The sequence below is a fragment of the Barbus barbus genome (assembly GCF_936440315.1).
Source record: "Barbus barbus genome assembly, chromosome: 7".
NCBI lineage: Eukaryota > Metazoa > Chordata > Actinopteri > Cypriniformes > Cyprinidae > Barbus > Barbus barbus.
Window position 1 is genome coordinate 29,155,467 of NC_136735.1, and position 22,430 is coordinate 29,177,896.

General features: G+C 40.2%; 1 protein-coding gene across 1 annotated transcript in view; it reads right to left on the minus strand.

The window, feature by feature from the left end:
* The window catches only part of LOC306872697 (protocadherin-7-like), a 34,928-nt gene extending 13,566 nt beyond the window's left edge, over positions 1–21,362 (minus strand). The window contains exons 1-2 of the mRNA XM_079421448.1: positions 18,006–21,362; positions 16,670–17,386 (exon numbers count right to left, since the gene is read on the minus strand). Of these exons, the coding sequence (XP_079277574.1) occupies positions 16,670–17,386; positions 18,006–20,576 (3,288 nt within the window). The 5' untranslated portion in view covers positions 20,577–21,362. The remainder of the gene's footprint in view (positions 1–16,669; positions 17,387–18,005) is intronic.
* Between the last annotated feature and the right edge of the window lie 1,068 nt (positions 21,363–22,430).

The following is a 22,430-nucleotide window of genomic DNA, read 5'->3' on the forward strand; positions in this document are numbered from 1 at the left end:
GTTATGCTACATGCAGTTTTGCCAACGAACATATGCACGAGCAATCCTGGCTCTGTTTCCTATCAGAAACTTGTCACTGAGGTGACATGCGGCGAGATGAAAATACGTAATCATGCGATTTTCACAGTCTCTTAACGCAAAATAATAAATTCGTACACACCTACACTCAGTGGCCCAGACAGCAAACACACCCCTGTGACACATATAAATTTGAACCGAATGTCTCACGACATGCTGCGGTTGCTGTGACAATAACCTCAGTGTGTGTATGCGTGTGACACAGAGGGGCGTTATTAAGCAGAGCACACTACACTCTTTCAGTCCGCCCCCCATTCTCAGTTCCTCTCAGACGCAATCGCTCATCTCTGTGAAGCCTTCATCATCTAGGTTCATCTCATGACGTCCACTGTGAGAATAGGCCCTTTCTGTGACAAAGGCATAATTAAGACCCAGTGACGGGGAGTAGCTTACTAAAAGTAGTGAACATCCGTTAACCTCTGTGCTTCAGAATGACAGTATTTCTGCTGTTTTCAAAACCGCATTCCAGTTGCAAGTGAGTTTTCAACAAGTAAAGGTGTAATGTACAAAGTGGCAAATAATTTGAGGTACTAATCAAACATTGTGGCGTAAATGTATTCTTTCTCTGTCTCGTATGATGCATTTAAAAAACTGATTAATTTCAGTGAATCAGTTCACCTGGATGGTTCAATTCAATGCACCGGTTCGATAAAATTATTCAGACAAAGTAAATTATATAATATTTTTAGCATTTTTTTTCCCCGAAACATCAGATGAACAGATGTCTGTGTGGCAATTTCTCCATTAATTTATTCATTAATTGTCATACAATTACATTTTAATATTTATAGCAATAATTTTTCTCAAAAAAAAAATAAAAAAAAATATATATATATATACATATACATATACATACATATATAAATAAATAAAATAACATAATTTGTTTTCATGGCTATTTTTTATTTTCTAGCCATATATAAAATTTAATTTATATCAATATTTAAAAAAATAAATTAATATTTTGTTAAATGTCACTGATGACAACTACTTTTTTATATAAAGTCTATTGTTTTCTGTTAAGTTGTTGTTTTATGGAATTTATAGTGCAAATGAATGGAATTTAGTGTAAATAGTGTAAATATATGTAGTGTAAATGCTGGCCATCATTATACACGGCAAGTAAAATAAAATAAAATAAAATAAAATAATATAATGTGTAAAACAAAGTTTCTAACTACTAGTATAGCTTGACAATTTCTAAATACTGTTTCTAAATACTTTTTTTTTTCTGCTGGCGTTTTAGGCCATAAAATATTCAGACCATTAAATGCAAACATTAAATCACTCTGCACTTTAATAAATACCAAGCCAGTGGAATAACGACCAGCATAAACCATCATAAAGACACCTGACAATATTAGGCCCCGCTCTTTAAAGACCAGGTTGTTGTAAACATCAATTTCACGAGTTCCTGTTCATTTTATACTCGAGTGTGATGAATGTAAACTGGTTTGGTTTACTGTCCACAATGAAGGGGCTTGAGCCAACCCCCACCTCCCAGCCATATTTAATTATAGAAATTAAGGTGGAGTCGGGGTGGTGGAGTGATGTCGGGAGAACTATCAAAGGAGTGAGGTAAGCAGCTGTGTATATATCCTTCGTGGCATGATTAGCAGAATTAAATAAGCTCCTCCTGAACATCCCTTTGGAACTCAGTTATGATGTCTCATGTATCTATTACATACTGTATATATACAGATGTCATAATTATTTATTATTTTTCAACATATTACTGAGAGAGAAAGAGGACAGATGACCTAAAATGAGGGGAACAGAATCGGGACACAACCCCAGATTCGGACCCTCATTTCTCACCACAGATCAATGTGTCTGACCGCTAGCCTGCGGCTCAAACAAATGTCAAATGTTATGTGGAATATCATACTGGATGCTTTATCAGATCCGAATATAACTGATGGCTTACAGGGCTCCTAAGGGAGATTGTTGTTCATGTTTTCTTATGAAATACTAAAACTGTCACAACCACTGTATTTTAAGGAATGCTGATATAACCTGAGATCAGGTCAGCGATTGTGGCCTGATGGAAACAAAATTTGATACTACAAAAAACTAAAATGGTTAGTTCACCCCAAAAAAATTTAAGTTTGGCCATTATTTACTCCCCCTCATGCTGTTTTAAGCCTGTATCACTAACTCTAAAAGCTTAGAACAGAGCAAAGTGGGGGAAAAAACAGTTTATAGTCCTACCTCTGTAAATACACAACATATGAGAAGAAAAAAATTATCCATTTAGCAACAATAAACAACTGCAGCCCACAACTCTGCACTAACAATGTGTGTGTGTATGTGTGTGTGTGTGTGTGTGTGTGAAAGAGACAGAGAGGGAGAAAAAGAGAGAGGGGGGGGGGGGGGGGGGGGGGGGGGTAATATACTTTAGAAGAAACTTTGGATGCTTAATTGCCTGTTAATCGGAATTAAATTAAATTTAGTGATTTTTTGACCCATTTAAAATAGGACTTAAAGGAATAGTTTAACCCAAAATTATGAATTTGCAATTCAGTACATTTACATTATATTAACTTTAAATGTAATATTGAATTACACATTACAAGTGCTATTTTTTATATTTCAGTCATCACTTAAATGTAATTATTGAAAGCACACAAAAAAAAGATAATTAAAAAAGATATTACGTAATTTGACTTTAACAAGTTGCACTTTTAAAAGTGCACTTAAGTGCATTAAGACAATCATAAAACTGTCTCTTATATACACTTACACACAAGTAAGGGTTAAGGCTTTAAAATATTTTCTGTAAGTAGTTTTTTAAAGTAAACTATTCGATACAATTAATCACACTTCTTTTTCATAAGGATGATCAGATAAAACAGTGAAGGTTTGAAGTTGACAACCATCAATTAAAATTCTGAACCAAAACAAATGCAAATGTGAAAATTCACTTTGACATTTCCTCTTGTTTGCTTATTTGATCATATCAGTTAATCAGGCATTTCCACTGTGCACGCTGTGAAATACTGTGAATTTGTCTCCTCATAAGCTGCGTTCACTCGTCAGCAAGCGCACAAACACATACAGCAACTACGACATCTCAGCGGGAGTTGTCTGACCGTGTCATGCGACTGAAGCCCGAGCCACAGCTTGAACATGTTTGTGTGTGCATAGATATCAGACATTTTCTTTCTTCCTAGCTGATTTCCCAGCACAAACGTTTTTAAAATTCCTTCTATGTTGTGAGAACCCTGAAGAAACACTGTGAAAGTTGAACTTCAAAAAAAGCCTCTCCATCTCACGTTCTGCTTTTCGTTTAGCAAAGTGCTTCCTCTAAATTACAAAGAAAACGAAGCACTTACGGCCCACATAGTTGACAGTCTAACTTATGTTCAGCGAATCTCCCAACACGAGTACTCCACACACACACACACACACACACACACATAAAATCTCTTCTCCTTGCCGCATTTCCAAAATGTCCTTCTCAGGTCTGTCTTCTTAGATGTATTGCCCCTTTTATCCAACCAATTAGGCGTCAGCATTTCATCTCCCAGGAAACGTGTTTGTGGCTTTAATTGGCCATTTGATTTGCATCGCTTTGATTTAATTCTAACCGAGTGAAGAGTTTTATTTTCGCCCAGGCGGCTGTTGTTTCCCCCAGGAGCCGGTGCCACGTGTAAGTGTGTGTGCGGGTTGTGTTCATGGGTGTTGCTGTATGTGTGCGCATCAAAAAGCAGACCGAAATGTGTGTGTGTGTGTGTGTGTGCGATCCAGATTGAGGAGGGTGTCAGATTTAGATTCAGGGTTAGAAAGTGTGTTGCCTTGGTTGCTTTACTTTCAAACATTTTTAGCATTCTTTGAAGCGTGATGGGTGTTGTTCTGAACACTGTTACACATGGGCAGTGTGAGGAAAGCATCATGCCTTATCTCTGTGGGCTTCCTGTCGACGTGTACAGGCAGGTGTAAGGGATCACACACACACACACACACAAACACTAACACACACACACAGAGGAACAGGCACACAGGCCCTGGCTTGCCCACGCACTCATTTTCCACCAGAGGGATGAGACGGAGAAAAGCGCTTTTGCAGCAAAAGCACAGAAGAGCAAAAGATTATATCTATAGGGCTCCTATAGTGTGTCTTAAATGATAAAATATTCAAATAACTAAACAAAAAAAATAATAATAAAAAAGCAAGAAGAGAGTAGAATATGTGGTTTTACGCATAATAATGTCACAGTAGTATATCTGACCGTTTCTAAGACTATAGTTCACAATCCCCATGACTCCCGATAGTGCTGCATTCAACCAATATTCTTCCCCCCATCATCACACTGTTCACACATGGACTGCATACAATGCCGTAAATGTGAGGAAATCAATAAAACAAGCTTATTTTATTTGATTGACACTTTCTAACTGTACATGAACAAATCCCTCGATTGGACATGTTCCGGTTTAAATGGCAGTTAGGAATTAGTGAGCCAATGTAGTGATCTGGTTCGTAGGCCTAACAATGTGATGAAAGGAGGACAGAAAATCTCATCTCTCTGTTTTATCTTTTTCCCTTCCTGAGCTTACTTTCAGCAAGACAAATTTGAGCCAAGGTATAATCCCTAATTACAGTCTTATAATTAAGTGTGCAAGTCCAAACAGACAAAAATGCTAATTAAAGACTGTGCCCTTTATTCTTTGTTATGCATACTGATATATAGTGCATATGGAGTGTCAACGGGATCTCATTACACTCAAAAAAATGCAGGTTATTTTTTTAACCCAACTGCTGGGTTGAGACTATTGGCTTGTTTCTTTTCCAGTGTTGGATAGTTTTTGTGACCCAGTCATTAGGTTAGTGCAGTGGCGTAGCGGACGCAATAACCCCCCCGTGCTGAGTTGCGTCGTATCATGTGTCGACTGTAACGTGTCTGTGGTTGAAGTAGAAGAAGCAGCGCACGATGAACGGATAAACAAAAGAGTCACCTTTAATGAACAGCTTTCACACACACTAAGACAGTAGTTAACTTAAGATCCGACAAACACTGAGGGAGAACTGAGGACTTATAAAGAGTAGGGAACAAAGGAGACAACGAGATAATTAACTCAAAACAGGTGACCGGACTAAACGATGATTACTAATTAACTAAATCAGAATAGGAACTACCAAATAAGGTCAAAAGGGGAACTAAAGAGAAACTGACATGTTACATAGACAATAGCCAGATATTGGCAAAAACATCAAATATTGGCAATATTAAGAGGATTTGGCATTTCCAATTAATGTTGTCCTGTTACATTCTTCTTATTATTAGGCCTATTATTATTAGGATATTTTATTACTAAATTACAATTAATTTGCCCCGCAATCATTCATAGTGCATCACGCAATAAAAGATTAGGCTACTAGCTTACTCCTCATTAAAAATGTTTTTAAAAAAGGCTTTTTTAAAACAGATCTATTAATTTAAACAATGATTTATAGGCCTATAATTAAAATGATTAACAATACAGTCATCAATATAAATTAAGAGCAGCTTTATTTCACACACAGATTTTCAAAAACAACCTGTTTAACGTGAAATGCATTTTTTCTCATGTTATTCACTATACGAGCCACAAGAGAAATATTTAAGGGAATAATTTAAGACAGTTATATAGCATTATCAGCATATGTTGAAGTATATTCGTCTCTCGTCATCTCTGAAAGAATATGCACCGTTAATGCAGTGGCAGATGCCGAAAGCGCTGTCAGGTTTTATTCTCTTTACTTTCACTTTCTGCATAGTAAACTGACTGAGGTTAAGACACCGGCATAACTCTTGCCAAAAGTTTGCACGTTGCTTGTGTGATATCCATTGGCTTTTAAAACAGAAATATTTCCAATACTGTGATGTACCCCCCCCCCCCCCCCCCCCCCATCATTCATGGAGGCAGAGCTCAGATTTGTGGTTCGTGGGGGGGGTCACAGTGATTTTTTGCTAGACCACTAGGTTAGTGACTGTGTCAATCTCACTGACATCTGAAAATATACACCCCTTGCCCTCCCTCCAATGAAACAACACAGTGCGGGAATACTTCAACCCAGCTGTTGAGTGCTTTTGCATCCTCTTCAGGAGAGAGCAGTTTGTTGCACATCTTCAGTGAAATATATGTTTGTATACGTTTAATTTAATCTATAGTCTTTACTGTGCTGTAAATGATTTAATTTTATGCAACGCAACATACAGGGATGTCAGTCAGCTAAATGCATCAGCAAAGGCCATTTTGTTTGATTGTAAATGCCTTTTGCCTGATTTTATTCATTATAAAACTGATTTTAAGTTATTTTTATGTTAAAATATGTTCTCTAATCTCAGTACTCTTTGTTTATGGGCTGGCTATGGAGTCAGTATCTTTCAGCTATGGGCGAAACACGAGGCGGCTGTTCATCCAAATAAATTAAATTTGTTTTATATTTTTGTACATGGGTGTTCTTGCTTATTAATAAATGTTCACCTTTTGATTTTTACTGTTGCCTCTAGAAATTCTGTATGTGATTTCTAATTCCCAACCCATTTTAAGCCAGCAATATAATAATATTAAACAATAATTGAGTTAAATATAACAACCCGACATGTTGGGTCAAACATTTAACCCAACCAGCTGGGTCAAAATAACTAGCATGTGTTCTGTCCAATATTTAACCAGCGCTGGGTTGCCAAATAAACCAGAAATGTTTTTTTTTTTTTACCCAGAATTTGTTTAGAGTGTAGTGTTTGCATGTAATTTGCTGTTCTAGCACACACAAATAATGTAGACAAAGTTGGGACAACTTCAGTATGGACAATTTCAGAGATACAAATTTTGGTAACACTTTATTTCGATAGTCCACTTTAGACATTCTACTAACAGTAAGTAACTTTGCAACTACATGTCAACTAGCAGTCATTAGAGTATTAGTAGACTGTCTGTTTAATATCTTCTAACACTTTATTTTGATGGGTCCACAACATACAACATACTGACTATTAGAAACTTTGCAAGTATACATCAACTTATTCTACTAACCCTAAACCTACCCTAACAGTCTACTCTGAGAGTTAATAGATATGTAGTTGCAATTTAATGAGAATTAGTTGACATGTAGTTGACATGTAGTTACAAAGTTACTTATAGTTAGTAGCATGTCTGAAGTAGACTATCGAAATAAAGTGTAACCCAAATTTTTATGAAAATCACATACATGGATATATAAAAAATAGAACTAAAGTTTTAACAAAGACACATTTATTTAATAAAGCTATGTAAAGCCCGAAACACACTGTACGATTTTCAGCTGTCCCAGACGAAAGACAGGCATCGTGAAGCAATTGCGACGATCTCTGATTGGCCACGATTGATTCACAATGCCAATCTTTCGTCTGGGATAGCCGAAAATCTTGCAGTGTGTTTAGGACTTAAAGCACTGACCTAATTTGACATTATAGCAGTTTAAAATTAATAATACTTGAAAGCATACATACAAATAAATAGATACTCATTAAAGGGGACTCATTAAGTGGGGAAGTCGTGGCCTAATGGTTAGGGAGTCGGACTCGTAATCGAAAGGTTGCGGGTTCGAGTCCCCGGCCGGCAGGGATTGTAGGTGGAGGGAGTGAATGTCCAGCGCTCTCTCCACCCTCAATACCACGGAACCCCCAACTGCTCCCCGGGCGCCGCAGCATAAATGGCTGCCCACTGCTCCGGGTGTGTGTGTGTGTGTGTGTGTGTGTGTGTGTGTGTGTGTGTGTGTGTGTGTGTGTGTGTGTGTGTGTGTGTGTGTGTGTGTGTGTGTGTGCATTTGTTCACTACTCACTGCTGTGTGTGTGCACTTGGATGGGTTAAACGCAGAGCAACAATTTCGAGTATGGGTCACCATACTTGACAATACGTCACGACTTTACTTTTTTTACTTTTACTATTATGCAAAAATCACTTTTATTAGGTGTTTGAACACAGTTGTGTGGAACGCAGTGTGTGAAAATAACCAGCCTATAATGTAAAAAATCCACCAACTAATTTTTTAATAAAACCAATAAATCCTGAACAGTCTCTCCAAACTAGCTGTTTCAGATCCTTCTGTGCACATCACTGAGGGGAAAAAGTCCCGCCCATTTGTGACGCTCTCTGCCTTATTAGCATAAACACACACTGTTTTGGGATGCACTAATAAACATAAGAGCCGCCATAATCTCCCGTCATCTGAGCTGAGGACACTGTGGTTAAATTTCGTTTTCAAAGGAAATATCCCGGAAAAAATCGATAAAGTCCCCTAAATATTTATGAATCAATACCAACGCTTTGTGCACGAACGTCAGCTCCAGACAAAGTAAGTATCACGTGCAGTGTTGGGTGTAACGCGTTACTAAGAAGTAACTAAGTAACCATTAAGAAGGTTACTAAGTAACGCGTTACTGTAATTAAATTACTTATCCACTGAAAAAGTAAAGTATGGGGTTACTGTTCATTTTTAGGTAATTTAATTACAGTTACTTATAAAGTACTTGCGTTACATACAGTAAATAATTTCAACAGTTCTAAAATCAATATTGAATTTGAAATCAAATGCAGCGGATTTAACCCTCCGTGCGCCAGCGCGCTCACTTTCAGATTTTCCTGATTCACAGAGAAACCTTAAATACTTACCTATGAAAGTAAAACGAGCCCAGTCTTTACCGTATCTGAAACGTATCTTTTTATCAACAAGAAAAATGTAACTGCCTTTGTGAGACATCTGCAATGTTTTAATCTTTCAACCTGCAATCCTTTTTTTTTTAAGGTCTGGCATACTACTTCTGGTAAATTACTGGTAAATTAAGTTTACTAGTTAATCACAGACATTTTCAATCAAAAATTGCCATTTCTATTGTAATATATGCATATAGCAACTACATATATATACACACATATATATATATATAAAATACACACACACACACACACAAACACACGGTAATATCTTAATTTGCCATAAACAGCTGCTCTCTCTCTCTCTTTTTCTAGTATTTATTTATTACCTATTATATATTTATTATCTTTTATTTCTTTCATTACTCAGGGGTTTAAGCATGCATCTCTCTCTCTCTTTCTCTGACATGCAGTGACAGAAGCAGCCTGGGGTGTTTGAATAAAAGATGAATACTCAGACTGGTTCATGACACTGGGGTAACCCTGAACTGTAACTGTAGAACCACAGAGCTACAGTCAGACCACAACAAAAGGATAACCCCTCGAGAACCTTCAGTACGGGGATGCAGGGAATCGGAGAGCCGAGTTAATGTCGGCTCAAATATGAATGCAATTCAGTAAGAGCTGAATAGGAAATGACACTGGGACTCTAAATGCTCGAGCTTTTCCACTCAATGCCAGCAGTGTGCTGAATACACAATACATAGCGCTAACAAAGAGGTGTGTTATTGTGTGGGTTTGTTTGTTTAATTGCCTACTATGGGTGTGTGTTTAGTTTGTGTGTATATGTGTGTTTAATTGTAAGAATGTGTATTTGTGTGTTAGTTTGTATAGAATTGATGCCTTTAGAGTACTGCCAGCACAGGAATATCTCTAATAATAGCCATCAAACATTTGGCCAGATGATATTTTGGCTGCAGAGCTAGGGTATGGTGCATCATTGAAAGATTATGAAGAATAATTCTGATCCCAGCATTTCCATTAGCATCTTTTTACAAAGAATTCCCAGTCAGTATTCATCTAGTCAACAAAATTACTAACAAAAATGTTTGTTGAAAAAGTTTTTTTTTTTTTTTTTTACAAAAAAAAGGCTGAAAACAACTCAACTAAATTAATTTATTTCAGACTGTTGCTGAAATATGATGAGAAAACAGCTACACTGCAAGATATTAACAATGCACTAGCAATGTTTTTGAAAGAAGGAAAATATAGGAAAATAATTTATTTAAATAATCCAATCACAGTACACTGAGGATTGACCCGCATTAGCTGGAAGAACTGAATACCGGTAAATAGAACCACTTTGCAGACGCATTAATATGTTCACTCAGATGCATCCTATATATAAGTATATGAGATTAGTCTGCAAAATCCACAACGTAAATGTTATATTACTTTTACAAACAATGAAGTGACTGCATAAACGACTGTAAACTAAGTTTTGTGCAACTAAGAATTTGACTGAATATATTCAATGCAGTGCACATTGTGCAACATCTTAAACAGTGTAACCCTGGCATCCTGGCCAAATCCCTGGCCTCTGACCATCATGGCCTCCTAATCATCCCCTACACTAATTGGCTTCATCCCTCTGTCTCCTCTCCACCAGTAAGCTGGTGCGTGGTGGGCGTTCTGGCGCAATATGGCTGCCGTCGCATCATCCAGGTGGATGCTGCACATTGGTGGTGGTTGAGGAGATTCCCCCCCTTCTATGTAAAGCGCTTTGAGTACCCAGAAAAGCGCTATATAAATGTAACAAATTATTATTATTATTATTATTATTAAACAGTCTCTAAAACACAAAAAAGAAGGCCCATCAAGTACAATAACTATGATGATAAAGATATAGTTTTAAAAATCATTCCAAACTAAAGAAGAGTTGACACAACAACTATAATGATAACGGTATGGAGGAACAATATCACTAGAATCACTTTCAGATTTTTTTTCCAGTTGATGAATAATAAAAACATTGATAGCCAATCAGAATCCATCCTGTTTTAACTCGCTTGAGCATTTAAAGGGGCAGAGGACAAAACTGCAGCACAAGCTTATAATAAACAGAACTTTATCATAACTTCATATAATCTAGTTATCGTTCTTGGTGTGAATGGGCCTTAACTCTTAAAGGTGGGGTATGCATTTTTTCAAAAGCGCTTTAGAAAACGAGTCGGGGCCAAGTACCAAAACAAACTTGTAGCCAATCAGCAGTAAGAGGCGTGTCTACTCATGATGCAGAGGAGAGAGCGCTCATCAGTGCACAGGACGGACATTAGCAGAATCGAGCAATGACAGAAAGATATAGATGGCGGATAAAAAACAAAAGAGGAAAACGTCTGCAGAACTAAAGAAGGCTTACACCGTGTCTACACCGTACACCGGACGCGGTCTGTCTATTCTGGACGCGACAAAGCGACCGTTGAAAATTATTTGAAATTTGTGTCAATATGTCATAAATAGAACGTGACAGCAGTTTACTGTCACGGATTTGTCGTGGCATGTTCTGTTCGTGGTGAGTTCTATCCTGTTTAGTTCTATAGTAGCTTGCGTCCGGTAAAGACACGTTATTAAGTAGGACCCGTGTAAATATCGGATCAGTTTCCAGCACTGTAGAGAATTCAAGGAGCGGGAAGGCCTGCGATCGGGCACCGAGGTTGCTTTGTTTCTTCACGATAGGTGAGCAACATTGGATTTGCTTTGTTTCACAGAACTAATCGTAGCTGTACGTATGTGTGGGGCGGAGACCCTTTTGGGGTAGGGGCGTGTTAACAAATGTCAACATTGGCTACCAGAAATCGCTTACCCCACCTTTAAGCATGATGACTTCATAAGATATTAATCAACACAATATAATAAACTAAAATGTTATTTTGCTGACTACAATTATATGCCATTTCATTATAAATAAATGAATCAAGTAAAACTGATGGAAATATAGGCTATTAATATTATGAAATACTGATTAGTAATTACATGTTGAGGACAAACTAAAACAAACTGTTCCCAGTCTGGTCACCGAGGAAGAAACAGTTAAAAGTCATGGCCTAGATCTTGTGCTACAAACTGATGTAAGAGGATGGGAACTTTTCATCCCCTCATGCACCTTTGCTTCTCAACTTAATGTGTGTGTGTGTGTGTGTGTGTGTTTTCTTTGTTCTGTTGCTGCTTGTTTGGGAGGATGAGGGTAAGGAATACCCTGAATTCCTGTCGGCGAGCAGGTCTGTGCGTTACAAAACTCTGACAGCCTTGACTTTCTGACTCATTTCAGATTTATACAATGCTACAAACAAAGCCTTAATGGACACTGAAGGAAGATATTTGAATAAAATTGTGTTTTGCCAGCATTTCTTTCCATGTGACCTACTTGAAAGAAATTAACTTTTCAGTTTTACTTTTCAGAATTACAATTTGGTCTGAAAAGAAATACAGCATGAATGTGGGAGGTAAGTTAATTGTAAAGCTTTATTTATATAATCCATAAAGCTTTTTTTGGTATTAAAATGACTAAGTCAACATGAAGTCCCAAATACCCCTGTTTACTTTCTAAATGCACATTTGTGGATATCATATGCTAAATGACTCATTGTTGCCCATTATTCAAAAGAAAGAATTGACTGAAATTACTTTCCATTTTATGCTAACATCAAAAAGGAGGCTATTGAATAATGTTAACCAGTAGTCAAACAGGATTTTATGCATTTTCTTAGCAAATTTGCATTTGGGTTGACTGTTTTCTGGTATAAAACATTCACTTTTCACGATGCAATTGATTCCCCTCTACATTGTTTCTTGCTGAAGCTTGTTTCAATTGAAAATATGTCACATTAAGGACGTAAAATGGGTTGCAATTCACACTGATTTTCAGGTCTCTGCATGAACAGCTTTTCAATAAACCAAAAAATGTCTCCATATTTGGAACGTTGTAAATATAACAAAGAACATATAAGATTGTGTTTACACGGCTGCTTTACACATGTCCTCCATTCTCAATTATCATTCATTTTCACTTAAAGAATATGGATAAACAACGAGTTAACCTTGCACTAATGGCTGTTGTTGCAAAGATATGTGGTGGTCACATGAGAACACCTCCCATCTGGTCATGGCCATCAGTGTTACTAACCTAATGTGTCATCTATAAATTATTAACCTCTCATTTTTCAGTACGTTACACTTGGCCTCTGAAAAGCATTCTCTGTCATTTTTATTGCCTTGCGTTTCACAGATGTCCAACACAATTTTATGGGAAGTACACAGTACTGAGCTTATGTACTGCAAGTGTACATGCATTTGCAGTAAATGACTTTTAATTGAGCGGCTGACATAAAATGTAATCAGAAAGACAATCAGAAAACATAACGATGCAGAAACAGAGAAAGAATCATACTTTTACGTGCGTGTCTAAATGGGGACATCTAATTGCCTTATATTAGAATATTAATACTAATCACTCCATTCTAAACTTAACTTTTGGCATTTTTAGAGGTGAATTAAAACATCATTTAGTCTCCTAATGGACCATTTGTCCTTTTAAGGATGTCCCTAAAATTAGATTTTTATCCCTCTTCAGATTTAGCAAAAACTTCTAGGCATTTTTCAACAATTTCCCCCAGTAACATAGCTAGGTTAAACACACATACACACACAAACACACACACATACTTCCACCATCATTCTCAATCCTTTATAACCATTGCAGTGCAAGTCCATGTAAAAGCTTTCCCAATGAAAATCAATACAGCGCTGCAAAAGTGAGGTGAGCATTAGCAATCTCCCCTCATTTCTCTCTCTCTCTCTCTCTCTGTATCCCTCCATGTGTCTCCCACTGTCTCCTGGCCCCTCCATCACCGGTCTCCTCCATTAATTTATAATATCTATCTCTGGAGTCGGTCCTCACTAGCATACGCATGGCCCCCGTGAGCATGCAAGTGTGAGTGTCAAGTATATCGACTATCCATCTGACCTGTTGCCTGATCCCGAGTGTGTGTGTTGAGTTACACAGGCTCACCTACTGCCCACCTGTCTGACCATTAACCCTGCACACCCGAGCGGCACGTCTGCAGGTGTGTGTCAGCGCTCGCAACATTAACAAGCCTAGTATATTGATTGCCGCTCTGTCTATTCAAATGATAGGAACGTGGGCAGCCGTGAGGACAGAATGCAGCCGGTCGATAGGTGTTGTCGTGAGTGGGCGGACGGGGGAGGGGCTTTAGAAAAAGTGCGTTGCTGCAAAGAGGGTGTTCGGAGTTTCACTTAGAAACATGCTGAGTTGTGCATTTATAGAAGATAGGAGAGATGCACGACAGAGAGAGAGAGACAGATATAGGTCAAAAGGATTTCCATTTTCATCGGCATTCAATTCCGAGAGTGCCGTTTATGTATGCGTCCACGCACGGGCCTGTTTGCAAATTCAGACAGCGGTAGGGTATTGGCTTGCCATCACGCTATACCGTCTCATCATGGAAGCCAAATGCACTCATACACGCACCGTCTACACCAAGCTCGAGTTAGGCTAGGTCACAAAGCTCCACGGTAGAGGAGTTAATTACAGTGTGATCAATAATTGATTAATACGTCAGAATGAGTCCAACAAACCCACCAGTAAGCATTAATACACTCTCACCCCAAACTCTTGGCCGAGTATGAATGCACACACAGAAGCACACAAATACACATCCAAATTCTCTATTAAGCATTTTCAGTGAAAAAAAAAATGTCAGCAGATTAAGAGGATTGACTCCGTATTGGATTAACCCACCCACTGTGGTCAGAATCACACCAGCGTGTATGGATTGATTAGGTCTTGCAAGGCGCACATCTCCCTAACGACTGCATCAGCTGTTTTTTAGGCTCTGGGTAAAGAGATTTACAATCCGACTGTCAGTCATGTTAAAAAGACCAAAAATGACATGTCATTTAGGACTCAGTATCTCATGTGTAGACCTCGGTGGATTTGGTTTAAGCTCCCAACACCTGTCAGAAAATGTAATGTGATCCCAGTGTTCAATTTAACCATGTCTCTCTATAGTACGAGGCCACCCTTTGGTTCAGGCTTAGTCCAAAGCGCCTGTCAAAGGGTGCACAGGTAATCTTTTTTTAATGCTTCCGTTAAGTGCTAAGCTAGCAGTTTGGATATGCTGAATTAAATCTATGACCTGGATAAAAGTATAAAGATGACAGATTAAGTCAAAAAAGACAACTCTGCAAGTCTGCGTGGTTTCTCTCTCAAGCGTTTCATGCATATGCTGTCAAACACACTGGCCAGTTCCGCTCAAAGCAGGTAGACATATATTCCGCTCTATATTTAACACTTCCAAACATGTCTAAGAAAATGAAAGAACGAGGAAAGGAGTGGAAAGAATGTCAAAGACGGGAAAATAAGGGGAGTATGATGGAGAGAATGATAGAAAGCAAGAGAGAAAGAGAGAGACTGAGTAAGTGGAAAGAGATCTATGGTGGAGTGAGAAAAAATGGGTTACATTTCTCCTCTCTTCGACAGTCTATTTTCAGTAGCTACTCCTGGAAAGGAGAGCAGGCAGTTAGCACTATATAACCTTAACCACTCCACATGCAGTAACACAACAACAGTACAGGCTGACTGCAGTAGTTGTCACATTTGTGCTTGTCTACAACTAGTTTTGCTTTTTCTTTAGTTCTTGATGGGATGGGATTTCACTAAGAGCAGATAAGCTTGAATTCACATTGAAACTATAAAATTACCCTGGGCAAGATATGGGCAAAATATTGCCCCTAACCACATAAAATGATGTGTTATATATCCAGTGAAGCTTGTTTCCACCTCTAAAATGTAATTGTGACTCTACATCACACAATTATTACTTCTCATTATTTCAATCTCCCTATCGTGAAATTATATCTCAAAATGTGGCTATATCTCATTGTTGAGACTTTTTAATATCACTATTGCAACTTTATATGTTAGAAATCTGAATATATTTCACAGTGTGACTTGGCATAATGCCCTACTGTACAATTGGACTATATTTCACAGTTGTTAAGTTACATGCCACAGTTGTGATTTTTGTCTCACAGTGTGAATATATCTCACAGGTTGACTTTATTTATTTTAAACATTATATTACACTTATTTTTTTTCCTCCAAGGTGGAAACTGGCTTCCATATACACCAGCTTATTTCTTAGAAAATCTAATTAAAGTGTACTCAAAGAAACAAAGAAAATGTGTGGGGTAATCCAATGGCTATCAGCGTTTTCTATATTAACACAGCCAAATCCCACAGGACTGACTGAATTTAGGTTAGTTTTGGAATCCAAATCTAGTTCAAGCTTGAAGCTTTTGTCCTGACAAGCTTTGTAATGTTTTGGGTAAATGTTACTCCTTGCTGGTCAAAATGATCCAGAACTAGTACAATTCTAAGACACTTGATGAACATTAGGGCTGGGTAAAAAATATAGATTCTCCGATTTTAATCGATCTTCAGTTTAACGCAACGATATCGATTCGGGAAATCCCCGAATCGATTCTTAATGCGCGTGCTTCACGTAAGAGGATATGAATATTCACCTCTCGTCCTGAAGGTGTCACCATCTTTCGAATTGCTCCACTAAAAAAAACAACTGTGTGCACCCTATTATTAATGTAGATGTGTATTTCAGTAATAAACTTAAGTATGAGAGTTTCAGTTACCAGCATTTTTATCAAAATATGGATCCCATGCCTGCAAAACTAACATTTTAAATGAAATATTGATAGCTAATCGATATCGAATCGAATCGAAATCGAAATCGAAATCGAATCGAAACCATAAAAATAAGAATCGAATCGAATCGCAGAATTGGTCACAATACCCAGCCCTAATGAACATGGCCTGCTTGTACTTGTTGAAAGTGCAGTGGTGAAACAGAGTCATAGATCTTTATGTTCTTACCTGTTTGCTGTACTTGACAGTTTGGCAGCCGTAATCGGAGCACTGGTCTGAGCTGAGTGACATGGCGTCTGCATTACTGGTGCCGTTGCCAGTGAAGGTGTTAGTGGGGGGCAGTTCCTGCACAGCTTGGTGCTTCTTGCCTTCCACAGGTGGTGAGTTGGGCTGAAGATGCACTGCTGGCAAAGGTGAGCTGGACTTGTAGTGGCGGGCCAAATCTGGACTTGATTGGTGACGTCTTGAGCCTAGTCTTGGACTGCTTGGGTCTCCGTTAGCTGCCGCACAATAACGTGCTGCAATCCTCTCGCTGGCACTGCTGGCGTCCTCATCTTCTTCTTCTTCATCGCCTCCCCCACGTCTGCAGCCATTCACCGTCATAATTCCACTGTATAAAGAACGCTCAGATTTGGCAGTACCGTTATTACGCTTGTCTCTGCGTGGTTTGCGCCCACGTTCATTTTGGGAGCCCTGGGCTTGTAGAGGAGGAGGTTGTGGACTGAAAAAGTCCTCTTCTGGCTCCTTTTTCCCAGCCTCATAGCCATTCTTACCCTGTGCCCCACACTGTCGTGCTGTCACAACCAAAAGGATCACCAGAATAACGGCAGCAGCACCAGCCAGGACACCGATGGCAACGCTCAAGCGTTGTTTACCCAAAGTTCTCTCGCTGTCTGGGTCACCTGCAATATCCATATAGAGGGGGACTGCAAGACTGCGGGCCACCTGAGTGAGAGGGAGAGAGACATACAGAGAGAGAGAGCAAAATTTGAAAGTCATAAATGGTGTGACTGCCCTTTGATAACTGCATCCTCATTTTACAGCTCTGTCTGCTGAACCACACACACCACACATACACATTCATCCCCACTGCAAGGCCCAGACTTCTCAATTATCATGTCAAGGCTGGGATATTCAATCATAGTTATTCTGCGCATGCAAGTGTGACTGTGTATGTGTATGCGAGTGTATTTGTGTATCTTTCATCTTTGCATCTGTATGTGTTTCCTTCTATCCAATATCCAATGTGGGTCAAAAGCAATTTGATGCATGACTATTTATCAACAGCAATATTTAAAAAAAAAAAGTGCTATTTATATGTGCTAAATTTCCTTGCAAAGTTATGAGTAAGTTTCTGACAAGTACTTCACTTCTCTGCTCCAACCTCTCATGTAAAATAAAATGACTCTATTCAATTTCAACCCTTGTCACTTTAATTGTTCCTATTTGGTTATGTTCTACACTGGCTCATTGTTCAACAGCACAAACTGTTATTCTTTCTCTATATTGAATTACCCTTTGTTTGTGTTTATTTGAACAGCAATGCTGCACTGATGTGTCTCACCTGTGCATCCACCAGCGTAGCATTGGCCAAGCTCTCGTTGATGAAGACATGCACCAGTGCTGTGGCACAAAGGGAAGGCACGCCACTGTCATTGACCCGGACCACCAAGCGGTGCAGACCCCTGTGTCTTCTCTCCAGGGGCTCTGCCAAGGTTATGACCCCACTACTCGAGCCAATCTCAAACAGATGAGAAGGGTTTCCGCCTACCAGAGCGTAGCGGAGATCAGCATTAGACCCTGTGTCGCTATCGGAGGCTGAGACTGTGCGGACTACAGTCCGAGCCCCGCTAGCGGGTGGCAGGAGGGTGTATGATTCATTAGCGGGTGATGTGATGGATGGCGTGTTGTCATTTTCATCAGTGACAAACAGGGAGACGGTGGCGGTGGCAGACCGTGGCGGTTCTCCACCATCAACAGCACGCACGCGGAATGAGTATGTGCTCCGTCGTTCGCGGTCAAAGGATGCAGAGGAGAAAATGGTTCCAGTGTTATTTTCAATGGAGAAAACTTCTTGCTTCCCCTCTTTGCCCTCCTCTCCACCTTCCTCTTCATCATGCTCAACAAAAAGACTCAACTCTGCATTTTCACCTTCATCTGCATCTGTAACAGTCACCATGCCAACGGGGCTATTGGTGAGCAGGTTCTCTTTGACGTAGAATGTGAAGACTTCCTGGACAAATTTGGGGGCATTGTCGTTCCTGTCTGTGACCTGGACTACAACAGTAGCAGAGCCCTGCAGAGATGGGGTGCCCTTATCTCGAGCTATCACACGAAATTCATAGCGTTCCCTCTGCTCTCTATCTAGTGCCCCAGTGGCACGAATATCACCATTATCGGCATCAATGTAAAAAGCTCCATTAACAGATGGGTCCAGTGAGTATGCAATCTCTGCATTCTTACCACTGTCTGCATCAGAAGCCACTACTGTGACCACTCGTTCTCCTGGGGCATTATTCTCTGCAAAATGCACTTCCACTAAGCTCTGGGCAAAAGTGGGAGCATGGTCATTGATGTCCACCACACGTACCATAAGGGAACTATTACTAGAGAGGCTTGGGCTACCGGAGTCCACCGCCACGATAGTGACACTATACTCACGAGTAGCTTCGTAATCCAAAAGTGCTGAGGTGTGGAGAAAATATTTCTTTTTGTTTCGTTCAAAGGCATCGTCCGTGGCTGGTGGAGGTGCTAGGGCTGTTTCACCCGCCGGTTTCAACGTGAATGGCACATCCCCGACCACAGTGCAGGTAACCGCACCATTCTCTCCCTGGTCGCGGTCTGATACCTGCACTAATGCTACAGGAGTGTCTACCAACACGTTCTCAGGAACCATTGCAGCGCCATCCCGAACAAGGATTCGTCCAATTTTTCGAATTTCCACTATAGGTACGTTGTCATTTTCATCCCTTACATTGAGAACGACGGTAGTGCGGTCAGTGCGAGGTGGTTGGCCACGGTCACGAGCTGTGATGGTGAAGCGTAGCTGCGAAACTTCCTCACGGTCTATACGATGTAGAACACTCAGCCAACCTGATGCTTCATCCAGCCTCAGGAGGCGCCTCACTGATTCCGTCGCTGCTCCAAACACATACTCAACTTGCCCGTTCACGCCAACATCACGGTCTGTGGCGCGCACCTGTAGGACAGGTGTGCCAGGTGGGGCGTTTTCTGCCATTTCTGCTTCATACACAGCTCTCTCAAAGCGTGGACTGTTGTCGTTGACGTCTGTGATGGAAACTCGTAACAGAGCTTGTGAGGAGCGGGGAGGGTTGCCGCCATCGCGAACCCGTAGCACGAGTTCATAAGAATCCCGTGCTTCGCGGTCCAGGGGCCCTTTCACGATCAGCTGGGGCTGTTTCTGTCCTTCAGGTGTGTCGGCAACTTGCAGTTCAAACACGCTGCTCCTGCTGGCAGGTCCTGCCCCTGTTTCTGACCCTCTCCTTCGGTCACCACCGTTCCCATTGGTCGGTCCATTCGCAGGCCGCCGCAAAGATGCCCCCCCATCTCTACTGTCCTGGATAAGCTCATAGCGATCAATGCCATTGCGACCAAAATCACGGTCTGTGGCTGTGGGAAGGAGATAGAGAGTGCCGATTGGGCGATTCTCCTCAACAGACAGCGTGAGTACTGGTGAAGGGAAAGAGGGGGTGTTGTCATTGATGTCTGTGACTACAATACGGCCATCAAACAGATCCACCCAACTCTGTAGGGGACCTATGACTGACACCTCAAAGTTCAAAAAACACTCATTCTCATCAAATATCATCTGACACTGCGGCAGCTTCTCTCTGTCAATCCTCTTGCTGCCTGTAGTAAGCTCTCCGGTGACGTTGTCAATTTTGAAGTATTCTGAGCCAGATTCCAAAGCGAAAGTGACATCACCAGTCCCGATCCCAGAGGTGGACAGCCCCAGGTCTGAAGCCACGTTCCCAATACGCACATCGGCCGGCCCTTCTTCTGGCACGCGGTAGCGCAGCACTGAATTGGCGCTCGGGAGCTGAGTCAGCAGCTGCAGGATAAGCACGAGGTAGCAGCGCGCAGAGTGCACTGCGCCAACACTCCTGCTCCCCATGACTCTCTCTCTCTCTCTTTCTATCTGCAGCTTCCTCTGGTCCAAGGCAGACTCGCCACCAATTAATCTTTATAAACGCTTCCTTCGGCAAAATCTTATTTTCTCCTGCAGTCTTTTAATTCCCCGGTCTCGTTTTCAGCACGATAAAATAAAACATCCACTTTGCGAAGAGCTCGGCATCGGCGATAAGTCTTTACAGCTCTTTCACGGACAAGAATGTTCCTTTGTGCCTTTTAGGAGTAAACGGGAGTCAGATTTGAGCAGTTTAAATGACTTTGTCCGGCTCATTGAGATGCTGCGGAGCGCGGGCTCCTCTCGCGCTTTCACTGTTTTAAACTGCAATGCAGTAGAACACAAAAGAGATCTGTCTGTGAATTCAGCTCTCACATTCGCATCCCAGAGCTTGCGCTACTGGCTGGGAATACGCCAAAGTGCTTTCTAAAGTCTTTTCCAGAGATTATATGTTCTCTTACCTTAAACCCCAGCGAGAGGAAAATTAGAAAGCTTTCCCCGCAGTCTTACGCGCGCGTGCCAAGCTCTTATAGATTCCTTTACGGCGAACTTGACAAAGAGAAAAGCTTTTCAGTTCGACTTTTCAGAGCACGTAAATTAGCCACTTATGGAAGGATGGTGAGCAGGATAGAGAACTAGCAACAAAAGCCTTTAGTAATTCCTCCGGAGTCCGTAGTGGATGTATGTGAAATGTTTGAGGAAAAAGTCCCGCATTCTCCTCCTCCCCTCACCTGCACGTCCTACTGCACTGCATGTGAACGTCCCTCAAATGATGCTGCAGTCTCTCCCTCTCTCTCTAAACCTCTCCCTCTCTCTCTTCCCCCTCCGTTCACTGCAACACTTCCCTCTCTACGTAACTCGACCGTTCAGATGAAACGGGAGACCGCGAGTGTCTCGAAGGAGCTCGCGCTTTCCTTTTAACCAGTCTAAAAGCGCAAATACAGGGGGGTTTGCATACGACCACAAAACAAAATACAGTGATACAACTAGACAAGTCCAACGAAGCACGTGTGTAAAAAGAGAACAACTAATTAAAACAAAAATCACATCAATGTCCTAATGAACCGACATTTAAAATGAACCATATCGTTTGAGTCAGTTTCTTTCATGAATGTGCATCAACACCGTAAAAGCAGTACTTGTTGACAGTGAAATGCATTTTTCTGTTGTAGTAAAACAAAAAACAACAACAAAAAATGTAAAAAAGGGTTGTAATAAAATACAGAGCTATACAACTCTATAAAATACAGCATTTAAAGTGGAGTGCGCTTGTACATAGGCCACACACACAAATAAATAAAGTAACCATAACAACAATTTAAATTTGAATTGTATACAAATGAGTGTTCTTGCAGTTTAGGGTTATGTGCTTAACAGTTTTATCGTCTGAATAAATGAATAACTGGGGTCACTGGAGTCTTTTACAATGGATCTGACATTTCTAAGACTTCTCATTATGGCCCTCACAAAAACGTATGAAGAAATGATTTGAATGTGTTCAGGTGCGTTCAGTTAGATCCTACAATGTTCATTAAATATTATGATCAAGTTGAACACAATGATACTGAAAAAGGTCTCAGGTTAGTGGTCGAGGTCAAGGTCATTGGCCATAAAAGGTTTCCTTAAATAGAAGAGTAATCTAAAAAAATTACAGAAATTTAAATGTGTAAGGACATGTGATACCATAATGTACGGATAGATAGATAGATAGATAGATAGATAGATAGATAGATAGATAGATAGATAGATAGATAGATAGATAGATAGATAGATAGATAGATAGATAGATAGATAGATAGATAGATAGATAGACACACTCTCTCTCCGGTCCCAGCACGGGCT